Source organism: Megascapheus bottae, chromosome 10 (assembly GCF_031878675.1).
Source record: "Megascapheus bottae isolate mThoBot1 chromosome 10, mThoBot2.hap1, whole genome shotgun sequence".
Taxonomy (NCBI): Eukaryota; Metazoa; Chordata; class Mammalia; order Rodentia; family Geomyidae; genus Megascapheus; species Megascapheus bottae.
Genome location: NC_143518.1, coordinates 64498026 through 64511719, shown reverse-complemented (window position 1 = coordinate 64511719; position 13694 = coordinate 64498026). Strand labels below are relative to the sequence as shown.

Below are 13694 nucleotides of genomic sequence, written 5' to 3'. Positions count from 1 at the left end.
GTGTCGATCAGTTTGCAGCTGCTCTCTTCCCATCCCAACCCCTTGCCTAAACGAAACAATGTGGCCCCAACAATTTGGGCATCTTAATTGATGCCTTAGCGCATACCACTGAGGGAACGTTTAGAGTTCCGGTCCTCTTACCACTGGGAGACAGACCAAGACATTGTGGGGTGACAGAGAGTGAGGGAGCCCATGCCTGCAGCCCAGGCGCACACCTCCAGTGAAGCTCAACTTACACGTTAGACACAGGGAGGCAACAGCGCCAACAAAACAGAACCATAGCCATCATTTCTGAACTGCCTCTTTCTAGAAGGCGCCTACCTTGCCCAAGCCTGGGGTGTCCTTCACCTTGCTCACCGCCCTCAGCAGACAGGGTGGGGCCGGGGGAGGGGAGGCCTGCAGAATCCCACTGAAGCTCGTGGCGAAGGGCGGGGTCTCCACTGCGGAAGCGGTAGAAGGCCGGTGCTTCTTCTTCTTGGAAGACAGGTTTAACTTCTGGGCAGCTCTGCAGGGGAGAGGACACGGACATAAGGGGGGTTCTCAGGAGGGGGAGAGGACGCAGGGGACACAAGGGGGTTCTCAGGCAGGGGAGAGGACGCAGGGGACACAAGGGGGTTCTCAGGCAGAGGAGAGGACGCAGGGGCTCTGGTGCCATCTGATGTGCTAGGGCTACATTTTTTCTTCCCCTACAAGGCCCGTCTACATCGTGGCTTGCTCTTTGTGCTCAGTGGCCTGAGGCCTGACTGTGCAACACCTTGAACTTTAAAAAGTTACCCAATCATTTATGCCACAGGAAACACTGGCCATAACATCACATGGCTCTGCAATCACAACTCACAGCCCACAATCCACATCCACTAGCCCTGGGCCCAAGCACGGACAGAGCTGGGGACAAAGAATACCCATCAAGTTGGCAACTTCCCTGGTCTGAGCTCACATGCGAAGATGCACTCAGTAGAAGCTCTAACGCCTTGTAAAACCAAGCCAGCCCCAGCAAGAACGTATGGCAGCCGGCGGGGCCGGTCGCTTGGAAACGGCTGGGGCGAGGGCTACCTTTCAAGACAAATGCACTTCATCAGCAAGATCAAGGAGTGGGGGGGACAGGGCAAGGGGCAGAGCCTAGGGGAGGGGACAGAGCAGTGTGCCCAGGAAGGAATTTGCCAGCACACTAACACGGGCTATTCACAAGGCACTGCCCGTCATTCAAGAGCCTGGCAATGCCGGAACACGAGGACCCTGTTGGTGAGACGATGAGCGTGGCGTGACACTCACACCCGGTGACAACAAGGTCCCATTTCCATACCAAACATTATAAAATGCCGAAGGACTGCCATGTCTTGATCCTACAGATCCCAGCCTCAGCTCATCAGAGTCCCCGGAGTCAGGTGAGACGCGGTGGGCACAGCGCCCTCGCCTCTCCCCGGGCTCTACGCGCACAGTTCCTGGTTTCACTGGAAACTTCCCGAGCCACCACAGCCACCTGTGTGCGCACCACGCCTCTCAACCATTACGGCTTCATTTCCCTGAGCCGCGAAACGGAAACTGTGGAATGGGCTCCAGCGGAATAAGAGACTCATGGTCCCTAACACAGGGGCTAGATCTGCAGGAGGCAGGAGCCCCCGGGGGCCTGGCAGGGCTTCCCTACCACAGTCCTTTCTCTTCACGGAGGACTTCGATGACACGCAGTCAGCAGACGGCCCACGTGCAGAAATCACGCACAGAGAATTGCAATCTCCAGGAACGTCAGAGGAGAGGCAGTCAGAAAGACAAGGACACGGTAGACGTTTGGGCTCGAAGGGTATTTGGAATAATTCAGGCCGTAAAGTTCCTTTTTCCCCCACAAGAAGAAAAACAGATGACCTGTTTTATAAGATAGCAAACAATTAACCTCCAAGACCACGATAAGCAATATTTCTGTCTTGTTCTCCGGGAGCTATGCAGCAGCATCCATCTTTCCAGCCATTAGCTCCGCTTCCTTCTCCGGGCCTATTTCAAGGGGAAAGAGATGGTCTCCCCAGCAGGAGGAACTTACTATTTCCTGAGCACCTACCAAGAGCCCCACGCTACAAGGCCTCACAGAGACCAGAATGGTGTGCAGTGGGCGGAATTGAAGCCCAACAGGGGGAGCAGGTCCTTGCTCTGAGCTCCAGGGCTTCCATCTCACAGAGCAGAAAGGTACCAGGGTCATTCCTGGATCCAGGAATCGGCCGAGAATTGATGGCCCACACAGGAAGGGTGTGTTCTCATTGGCAAAGTCCACTGACCCAAAAATAAATGGGTTCAAGGACCCGGCTCGAGGGGACAGCCCTCACTTTGTGTGCATGATACCCCGGGTTCCATCCCCAGTACTGCAATCCATCTGTCAATAAACAAAAAGAATAAGATAACAGAGCATAAGAATAAACCTTTAGTATTGGTCTGGTGAATTTACTAGGTTTAAGTAGGGAGAAATTCTTAGATTTCAGTTACATAGATTTCAAAGGAATTGTAGGAGATTTTTCTTTTTCCTTTCTGCATTTGTGGGACAGACTGTTTGCCAAACTACCATCCTGGACTTCCAGTGCATAAGTATGCGTGTGTGCACATATATGTACGCATGCATGCATGTGGGCATGTGTGTATGCACACACGTGAGTGCGTGTTTGCATGTGTTTGCATGCATGAGTGTATGGGTAGGCATGTGTGCATGCCTCACGCTCTGCCTTAGCTTTTTCACTCATGGTTGGTGTTCTACCACATTGTCACACCTCCACTTCTGGCTTTTCAATAGTGGAATGGAGATAAGAGACTCACAGACTTTTCTGCCCAGGTTGGTTTTAAACCCTGATCCTCAGTTTTCACCATCCTGGGTAACTAGGATTACATGGAGCCCGGTAACTGTGAAGAATTTCAATGGATCATCCATCATCCTGAGTGTGTCTTCTGAGAACCACTGGATTCCACCATGCTAGAGTTCAGGAGTGATTAAAATATTGACTGTATATGTTTTAAGAAAGGTTAGCTTTGTCAGTATGGCGATTCCTCAAAAGACTAAACATAGAGCTCCCCTATGACCCCAGCAATTAAACTACTTGGCATTTACCCAATCATCCAGAAACAAGGACTAAATCCACTAGCACAACAATGTTCATTGCAGCACTATTTACCATAGCAAAGATATGGAACCAACCCAGATGCCCCTCAGTAGATGATTGGAGATGTGGTATTTATGCACAATTAATTCTATGCTGCCATCAGAAAAAAAATGACATCACCCCATTTGTAAGGAAATGGAAAGACTTGGAAAAAATCGTATTAAATGAAGTAAGCCAGACTCAAAGGAACATAGGTTCCGTGCTTTTTCTCATTTGTAATAATCAGAACAAACCTAGGACTCTCCTAGAAGAGTATTACAAAAGCTCAAAACCTAGATACATAAGGTCATGTAGGATGAAGCTAAATGAAATGAACTCTAAGGTAGGAAACAAGAGCTTTATCTTGTGTGATTGTTGTTGTTAATGTACTATGCTAATTCTCTTTTCTTTTTTTGCCCTTTGGTCAATCTCATATTGTTACTGTATCTGACTTTGTTACTTGGTGTATTGTAATGTACCTACTGCCTGGTGAATGTAACTGTCACCCCTCTATACATTACCCCGACAATAAACATTTTTTTAAAAGGAAGGCTAGCTTTGTGAAGAATAGAGCTTCTCCTTAGTCAGAGAGTCACACAAAGCAGTCACTTTTAAGAACTCTGATCCCTTTTAAACTCCACACATCACTGAGTTACTAACTCCATTCGGAGACTACTCTGTCTTGCCCGTGGGGGGACGGGGGGTGGGACATGATTAGAGGTCATTCAAGGACACCTAGGCCCAGCCCAGATCACCAATGGGCTGGGGGGACTGAGCACCTTCGTCCTGTCCCCGTGTGGCTGCACCTGCTGCAGGGAATGACCTTGCAGGAGGGGTGGAGGGCACTCTCCCCCCTCATCCACGTGAAGACAGCCAGAGCTGCAAGACGCCCACACCACCACAGAAACCCTCGCCGCTCTGGGGACTGGTCTCTCTGATAAGGAGCACTGCTGGGACAGGAAACCCACGCCGGAGAGGGGCGAGGGGGGAGGCGGCTGCCGAGATCCTACAGAGATTCCGTGACAAGAGCCTGTGCTCTGGAAGCAGTGAACAGTGCCTGTTTGACAGACTCCTGCAGGCCGGCCATGGAACCTGGCCCCCCTGGACCCCCAACCCGCTGGGAAGTGGGGCAACCCCCCCTTCACGTCCCCATTTTCTAACTGGCCATCAGGTAGAGCCCTCCTGGTCCCAGGAGACAGAGCGCACACAGCCTTCTGGGAGTTTTCCGATTTCTATGTAAATGATGCCTTTCATTCGTGCAGGAAGGCCGTCCACGCCATACCTGGAACCCAAGGTTACTGCTAGAGGCCCAGCACGGATGGATCACCACAACCTCACACAGCACGGCCGCCACACACGCAGCAGTGCGGGAGGGTCTTCACGGGTGTGGCCGGTGCAGTGCTCGGCAGAGCCCTGTGAATGTCTTCTCGCCCGAGGCCCCACTTGTGCCCCAGAGGCACAGTTGTCTGCGATGGGGAGTCCCGGAGTCGCTGGCTTGTGAGCACATGCCTCCTGCCTCCGTTGTGCACTGGGGCGAGCCTGCTTCGCAGTGCGGCCTTTTGCGTCTGTGTGGAGGCTCGGTGAGGGCCGGGGGTTCGCATCCCTCTCGAGCACCCCAGCCAGCCCCGTGCTGCTGCTGCTCCTGCTTAAGAACTCTGGTGAACGAACTTACACCATGCTTCCAGCCAGCCAGCCCCAGGAATTCTCTCCACACAAGCCCTGGGCTAAGTACCCCGGATGCTAGATGATGCTCTGGCGTTGGGATGCTTGTTGTTACGATACTTTGTATACTCCATCCCATCTCTCCCTTACCTGACCCTGGGAAACAAGCAGAAAGTATTTGTCCTGGAAATGACTGACTTGGCAGTTACCTGACTGGACCCACAGTCGGGGGCGGGCAGCCGTCCACCCCAGCGGCAGGAAATGTGTCTTCTTTGTGCTACCCCAAGGGTCTTTGCACAACACCATGCCATTGTGCCCTTGACAAATGAAAGCAGCTATTTTATCTTATTTGGGCAAAATAAGACCAAATGAAAATCATTTGTCTAATAATAAAGAGGGGAAAAATCCAGTTACATATTTTTGTGTATAACTCAAATCAAATCACATATAAGCATTTTGCCAATTACTGATCTAGTTGCTTAGCAACCCAGCTCCATATCACAGGGGGAAATGTCTTCATGGAGTGAGTTAGGTCAGGGACAGAATTGGGATATGAAAGGCAGATCTCTCCACACATATGAAATGGATGCTGGGAGCTGCTTAGAAGCCATGTCAGTCCCCCTGGGAACTTCATCAGCCAATCGATATTTATTCAATGACCACAGAACAGCACAGGGCTATGCAATCCACAGGCTCTAAATACAGTTAGCGGCGTCTTGGAGTTGGTTGGCTGCCGCTCTGTACTGAATAGTCGACTCTTACATTGCCAAATGTTACTGATGACTTCATACTGGCTCCCGAGCAGCCGAGATGAAGGTGAGCGGAGAGAACCCTGAGGACAGAGCACGCAAACCCACTGCCAGCCAAGGCTTCGCGTCGGGCCATTCTGAGCCATGCTATCCAACAGGCTGTCACTCACTCATGCCCGAAGCAACAAGAAGCACAAAAAAGCAGTATCTGGGCACCGTGGCTGTTGGTAATCCATTTGTGTTTTCACTCAGTCATGGCTATATGAAAATAGGACCGAAAGCACAGACAATGGGAGGAAAGAGGCTCTGTCCCTAAACTAATCTTTTTTTTTGCCTAAAACCTATTCGAGGTGAGAGCCAGGCACAGATGGCAGTGTGTTTTGGGCGACACCCCTGGGTGGAAATTGACATAGTCATACGTCCTGCTATGGCAGAAGTGTTTATGGAAGGACGAGCCGCTGGCACAGGCAGCTCGCAGGCAGCATGAGCCTGATGTCTCCTGGTGTGGACATTTGGATTTTGGACACACCGAATGAACACACGTAGGTGGCAAAGCAGATGCTTTGTGGAGGGCTTCAGGAGCCCAGCTTCCCAGGGAGGAGGTCCTCTGCCTCTGCCTGGTGACCACCGGAGTTGGGGTGCTGCGGCAATGCACGCTGGGACTGGCACATTCTAAAAGCAACCAGCGGCTTGTCTTCTGTGCTGGGGGAACGGCGGGAAGCAGCCCTGCGTGGCTGTCCACACTGACCCACGTGGCCTCCTCTAACGCAGCACATGGCAGGGACACGGGAAGTGGCTTTCCCTGTGGCCGGGAGCCCCTCCCTGAGGGGGAACCTGACTTCATCCACGACTTGAGAAGCTGGTGCCACACTCGGAGGCAGCCGGGTCCAGACAGAATTTCTTATCATGGATGTCTGTTTCTGTGAGTCCTGAGAATTCAGTAAATCAGACCAGAATCCTGCTGGGATGGCGGCACAAGTTCTGCCATATCGGGACCAAGTGGAAAACACCACTGAAACAGGACACGACCTCCGCAGTCTTCTATAGCTTAGCGACAGCACCTCATTTTTGAAGACATCTGGGAATGGCACGTGTGGAGAGGAGAAAAGTCCGAGGAAACCTGGTGGCAGCATATAAACTGTCTGCTGCCTTTAGAGTGTGACCTGTAGCTTCTACCTTTGCTCCGGGGCGCCTTCCCGTTCTTCCCGTGGTCTGCCCAGTGACCATGAGCCAGGGCTCCCGATCTCCCACCACACCCTGAGCACCGCTGCCATTCCTGTTATGATGTTTCCATGCCCATCTCCAGGCCCCGGTCTTCCCAGGCTCCTGTGAGCTTCCTGGCTTGAGCTGCTCCTCTTCCACTCCCAGCTTCATTTCTTCGGCCTCCACCTGGCACTGCTCCCCCCACCCCCAACGCTTGCTGGTGCCCACACACCTTTCCAGGCGCTCCCCGCCTGGGCTCTTTGTGGTACTGGCTGCCTGGCCGGCCCGCCTTGCTGAGTACAGGGACACTGGGGAGTTTGCTCCACTCCCCCGAGTAACACCCGTGCACCGGGCTTGGGACATAAATGATCCAAACGGCCAGATCCACGTAGATGAAAAGCAACTTAAAAGCCCATTCCCAAAGCCAGACCTAGTTCATCAGCTGGCACTGCTGCCGTCTTTCCTAGACGGAGCCACAGAGAACTGGCAGGTCTCACTGCGGAGAAGAGGACTCCAGCACTGGCAACGGGGCTGCGGTCCATAAACACGCGCTGAGGAAACGGACTCGCCTCCTCGTGAAATGTCAGTGCCTGGGTTTCTGCCAAGAAAAATTCGCTTATGAAATACATATGTCTACCTTCTATACCATAAGAACCGCCCAAGTGAAATTAAAATTCCTCGAAGGACTCAGCACACTCCAGAAAATCTGATTTCAAGAGTTTGATCACAGAAAGCAGTATGGTGATTCTTCAAAAGATAAACATAGAACTCCCCTGTGACCCAGCAATTCCACTGCTCAGCATTTACCCAATCGTCCAGAAACAAGCGCATACTAAATCCACTAGCACAACAATGTTCATTGCAGCACTATTTACCATAGCAAAGATATGGAACCAACCCAGATGTCCCCCAGTTGATGAGTGGATCAACAAGATGTGGTATTTATACACAATGGAATTTGATGCTGCTGTCAGAAATAATAACATTGTCCCAGGCATAAGGAAATGGAAAGACTTGGAAAAAATCATATTAAGTGAAGTAAGCCAGACTCAAACATAGGCCCAGTGGTTTCCCTCATTTGTAATAATAAGTACATATCTAGAATTCTCCTAACAGAGGATCACAATAGCGCAAAAGCTATGCATCTATGGCCATATAGGATGAGGCTAAGTGAAATGAACTCCAGGATAGGGAAACAAAAGATTTCTCTTTGTGATTGTTGTTCTTAATGTACTATGTGAAGTTATTTCTTTTCTCTTTATTTCCCCTTATGTTTAACCTCATGTGGTTACTGTGTCTGACTTTGTTACCTGGTGTGTATATATATATATATATTTATGTATATGGATATATATATATATACCAGGAAGATATTTATATATATACATCCCTTTATTTGTTTATTTGAAATGGGGAAAGGAAGGGGGAAAACAAGATGTTTGGGAAGGGTGGGGTCAGGGGAAGGGGGACAAAAACATGAGAAGGGGTATCAACATTTAAGAAGTACCTGATGAATGTAACTATAACCCCTCTATACATCGCCCTGACAATAAAATACCAAAAAAAAGCCTGATCACTCCCGCATCGCCTTCATTACACCATGCTGCGGCCTGACCTGGAGTTTCTGGTTAAGTCACCTGCACGTAAAAAGGAAGAGACGTCAGAACCCACGACACAGGGATCACCTGTTCAAATGCCACGGTGGCCAGGCCAGCCCACCACCCAGCGCCACCAGTGGCTGACGCTGAGAGAGCTGTGGCATGAGGCAGGAGTTCACAGGAAACCATCTGATGAGAGAAAATCTGGGAGGCGGGGTGAGCACCTGCCACGCCAGGTGGAAAGCACACAGAGAGTCCAGGCTGACCTTGGGGAAAAGTAAGGCTACCTCAAAACCAACGAGAGCGAAACGGGCTGGGGCACAGCTCAAGAGATGGGGTACTGCCTCCTGAGGGTGACACGTCAGCTCAAATACCAACACCTGGGTGAGCACACCCTCGCACACACACCAAAGCGGGCCAGGCATCTCTCATTTCTGATATAGTCACCTTCATTCTTTGTTTGGCAGGAAGCTGTCTTGAAAAGCGCAAGTAACCGAAATGTAGATTGCTCACTTGGCATGCTTCATTCTGCTTTATTCTCACTCATCATGTGTTTTGATCATGCAAAATTAAAAATGAACATGAAGTGACATGCTTTAGGTGTAATTGGTTGCCTAAAGCAGCAAGTTGTTACCAAGGTGTGATGGGACTGGGCGGCGTTAACAGAGGAAAAAAAATCCAGCCTTTCGTGTGTAACTCTGCTCAATACCTGTAGCTCCTACAGAGCAAAAGTAATTAATTGTGGATGTTGGGTGACAGGCTCTGTGGTTTGGGGGCTGCTTGGTTAATTAAATTTGAATGCAACAGTTTCATTTGCTAAAGCCAGTAATTTCTATTTCTCCTTCCAATACCAATATGTTTACGAGAGCTGAAACCCAAAGACATCAGTAAGTTATTTCAAAGGAAAATGGTGTGTAAAGATGTCAGCTTTGCGAGAGTATGGAACAGACACAAAAGCAGTAAGAATCTGTCCCTGCCTGCTACAGGGCCTGGACAGTCCCAGATTCCAGACAGTTGTTTAGACTGCTGGCACTTTAGCAGTCCCTCTAAGAGGCTGAGAGGTGGACATTTCCACCCCGCTACTGATAGGTACTTGGGAATGGAGCTTATGCAGATGACTGAAAACCCCAGCAAACTCACACAGCAATAATGTGTATCACCAGCAGCCAGCTCGGGGGCTCTGGGGCCAAGAGAGGGAGGCAGCTTTTCTTTTTAATAAAGAACAGAGGCCGTCTCCCTCCATGGAGTAGAAGGTACAGAGGACAGCTTATTGTAGAACAGAAAAGTTGGGAAAGCAGAAAGCATCTATAGTCGTCACAGCTGTCAAAGCGACTGACAAGATCTCTGGTGAGTTTTCCTATGTTTTATGACCTCGAGGCCGGGCAGTTGATGGGCTTGTGAGCAGCTCACAGGTTGCAGGTGTGTGTGTGTGTGTGTGTGTGTGTGTGTGTGTGTGCACGTGCATGTGTGAAACAGGGGTGTGGCCAGGAGGACTAAAAAGAAAAATTCAGAATTTAAAAAGCGGAAGGTAAAACAGTGAGTCCTTTCACGCAGTTCTCATTTTTCGGACTCAAGTGTTATGATGTTCTCCCCCACTACTTTGTCAGAAGAAGAGTTAAATAATCAGCACACGTGTAAAGGATGACCAAATGATCAATGTGACTGTGAGAAGCAGTACGTTATTGTGGAGTAATCTATAAGGAACCGACATTATCAAAATGACATGAAGGTTTATTTTACATTTCCTGGTTAATGCCATAAAGAATTCTAGGCCATGTTAAACCACACAGTTAATAAGTGTTTACTTCAGCAAAAACCTTGATAGGTAGATTAAAATTTACAATGCATAAACTTTTTATACTGTGGGTATTCTGAATTAGTAGTTAAATGACTTCTTCTTCCAATTTGGAAGCACAATATACCATTTTAAGTAGAGAGAACCATCTCGACTTCACTAACTTCTAATTATACATTTTTTGGAAGCCGTGGGGTCAGAATTCAGTGCCCCAAGCCTGCAGGGCAGGCACTCGCCTCTTGAGCTACGCCTTCAGCTCTGCTGTCCTCTGGTTGTTTTGAAACAGGTCTTCCTTCTCACTGGACATTCACCTAGGCCTCTGCTTCCCTCACAATGTGAATGCAGGCCAAGACGCCACACCCAGAGCCCTCCCACTGCGGCAGTCTTGGACTTTTCTGCCCTAGCTGGCCTGGCACCACCATCCTTCCAATGTCAGCTTCCACACAGTGAGGGTGGCAGGTACAGGTCAGGGCATAGCTGCAGGTTAAGTAAGAAAGTTTCATGAACTTTCTGCCGGGGCCCACCTCAGCTTCCCTAGATTACAGGTGTGAGTTGCCGGCATGCAGGTGATTATACCTGTAATTTTCTGACACAGAATTCTTGTCTAAGAATAAGACCACCGCGCCTGATGTTACTGTGATAAAAATCACACGGATGTACTGACAAAGCTTTTAGAAATGGATTGTGTAAAAAAAAAACCACTCATGTGCAACTGGACAGAATGCAATTAATGATATGTAAGCAATCAAACAATCAATCAATCAACATCTTGTGTGGAATCCCACTTGTGCAAAGCACATATGCTCCTACAAACTGCTTGCACATTTCTAATGGCTGTTTTTTTTCTTCTTACAGTTTTGGGGTTTAGATTCAGGCCTTTGCATTTGCTGGCAGGAGTTCTACCACTTCAGCCGAGGTCCCAGGCCTCCTCTGCTTTCACAGGTTTTCATGTAAGGTCTCTATTTTATGCCTTGGCCAGCCTGAACCATGATTCTCCTAGGCAGGCTTTCAGCCTAGCTAGGATGACAGCTATGTGCCATCACACCCAGCTTTTTTCTGTTGGTTGTAGGACTTGAACTCTGAGCCTGGGCGCTGTCCCTGAGCTCTTCAGCTCAAGGCTACGGCCCTACCCCTTGAGCCACAGCGCCACTTCCAGTTTCCTGGTGGTTAATTGGAGATAAGAGTCTCATGGACTTTAGTGCCAGGGCTGGCTTTGAACTGTGATCCTCAGATCTGAGCCTCCTGATTGGCTAGGATCACAAGCGAGAGCTTGCATCCAGCCCAGCATTTTTATTGGTTGAGATGGAGTCTCATTAATTGTTTGCACAGGCTAGCCTCAAACCTTGATCCTCCGACCTGAGTAGCTGGAATTACAGGCGTGAACCACTGTGCCCGGCTCACTGTGTCATTTTTACACAGGTCCATAACGTACTATGATCACATTCACTCTCCATCTCTCCCTCTCGATCACCCCATAAACCTGTCTACGGGGTCCCATTCTTTCCAAAAGGTTCCTTTCTACTTCGTGGTCTTTGAGCCTTTATGGATTAAATCTTACTCCTTGCTGATTTCCATGAAAGTGTCAGAGGTATCTTGTCTTGGTGACTTCCCCTGAGGTTGGCTATGGCACTTCAGGCAGTTGTGCTGGCCCACCCACCTCACCCAGCAGCTCGTGTGACTCAGGGCCATTAAGCCCCAGGAGTGACTCCATGTGTGCCAAGAAATGGGAAAGCTGTCCCTTTTTCTTTTATACAAGCGTTTGACTCCACAGATAAATGCTCTTGGTATCGAAGTTCACTTGTAGCATTTGCGAGCTACAAGGGATGGGCTGGTAGATGTTAAACACAGCATTGCTCAGCAGAGGAATCAGAAAGGACGGCCAGGTGCCTGGGTTCCGACAGTATCCCCCCATCCACCGTGGGCGGAACCAGAGGACAGCGGTACCTTCAGCAGGGACCCAAGAAGTCAAGGTGAAGGAGTCCAAACTATTTTGAGCAATTAAAGCATAAAATAGCTGGGTGCCAATGGCTCACACCTGTCATCCTAGCTACTCAGGGAACTGAGGTCTGAAGATCACAGTTCAAAGCCAGCCTGGGCACTAAAGTCCGTGAGACTCTTATCTCCAGTTAACTGTGAGAAAACCAGAAGTGGGGCTGTGGCTCCAAAGGTAGGGTGGTCGCCTTGAGCTGAAGAGCTCAAGGTCAGCGCCCAGGCTCAGAGTTCAAGTCCCACGACCAGAAAAAAAAAAGTATAAAATACCTCTTCTTTCATACTTGCATTTTTTTCCTAAAATGTAAAATATTAGAATGTTAGCCATATTATATATTACCAAATACATATTACATATTAAATATAATATTTAAATGTGATGATGTGGTATGGCTTTGTTTAATAAAAGTTAATACAAAAACACTACCCACTTCTACAGCTCTCAGACTGAGAGCGTGGCCTAGTGGTAGAGTGCTCGCCTAGCATGCACAAAGCCCTGAGTTCGATTCCTCGGTACTACATACACAGAAAAAGGCAGAAGTGGTTCTGTGGCTCAAGTGGCAGAGTGCTAGCCTTGAGAAAGCCCAAGGACAGTGCCCAAGCCCTGAATGCAAGCCCCAGTACTGGCAAAAAAAAGAAAATTAACCATCTCCTAACTTGTTACTTATATATTTTCTTATTCATTTTATTCTATAGAGACTGAAAATATGTAGCCAGAACTAGTTATACAGATATCAGGCCTATGCGCACACATATAAATACATACATGTATATATGATCTATGCACTACATACTATACATGCTCAGGGAAACCTCTCAGTGGCCCGTGCCTTATGCCTGCTGGACTCTGTGGACTCTGGGTTCCTTCCAGGCCATCCCCACTACAACCAGTCTGTGATGTTGATATTGGCATTGGTTTTGGCCCCAGACCTCTTGACTCTGGGCTTTGATTGTCCTGTTGGCTGGGAAGTTGTTTATAATGAAAAAGGTCAGAAAAGGGAATGTCTTCATTTGAACCTGTGAACTGAGGTCGTAGGCAATGCTAAGTCAGACACCAGGGGTCTCCCTGTCGGGAGGAAGAGGCCCTGTGTCTGCAGGCTCTGTGCTGGTGCCAAGGTGCACTGCTTCTCTGGATGTGTGTCCTCATACCACAACGGCCAGGGACAAGACAACTGGCTGTCAATCACACCAAGACATCACAGGCTGTATCAGAGGGCGGGTGTGCAAAATCCAACACCTATGCAACAACAAAGCCCAGTGCTAAGCAAACCAACACAGACGGCCCACAACTTAAACTGAGTGTCCACAGAACTGATTTCTACAATGCACCAGAGGTAAGCCATCTGTGCTGGTCACATTTCTCACGGCCAGTGTGTCCCTGGCCTCCTCGGCGACCCCTAGTGGGGCACACTCACTCTTCCTCACACAATGGAAAGGTCTGGAAGCTCAAGTGCCCTCCATCTTTTCTACGTTTGTAGAAATGCATTTCCCCAAGTTTCCTGGTTCACAGTGAGCACTCCACAAATACAGATGGACGGGTGGCTGGACAGATGGATGGGAAAACACAGCTTGCTCGAAATCTGTC

General features: G+C 49.1%; 1 protein-coding gene across 1 annotated transcript in view; it reads right to left on the bottom strand.

Annotated features, from left to right (window-relative positions):
• Kif26b (kinesin family member 26B) overlaps positions 1-13694 on the bottom strand; it is a 268481-nt gene that overhangs the window by 71361 nt on the left and 183426 nt on the right. The window contains exon 5 of the mRNA XM_090341527.1: positions 322-505. Coding sequence (XP_090197653.1) covers positions 322-505 — 184 coding nt within the window. The remainder of the gene's footprint in view (positions 1-321; positions 506-13694) is intronic.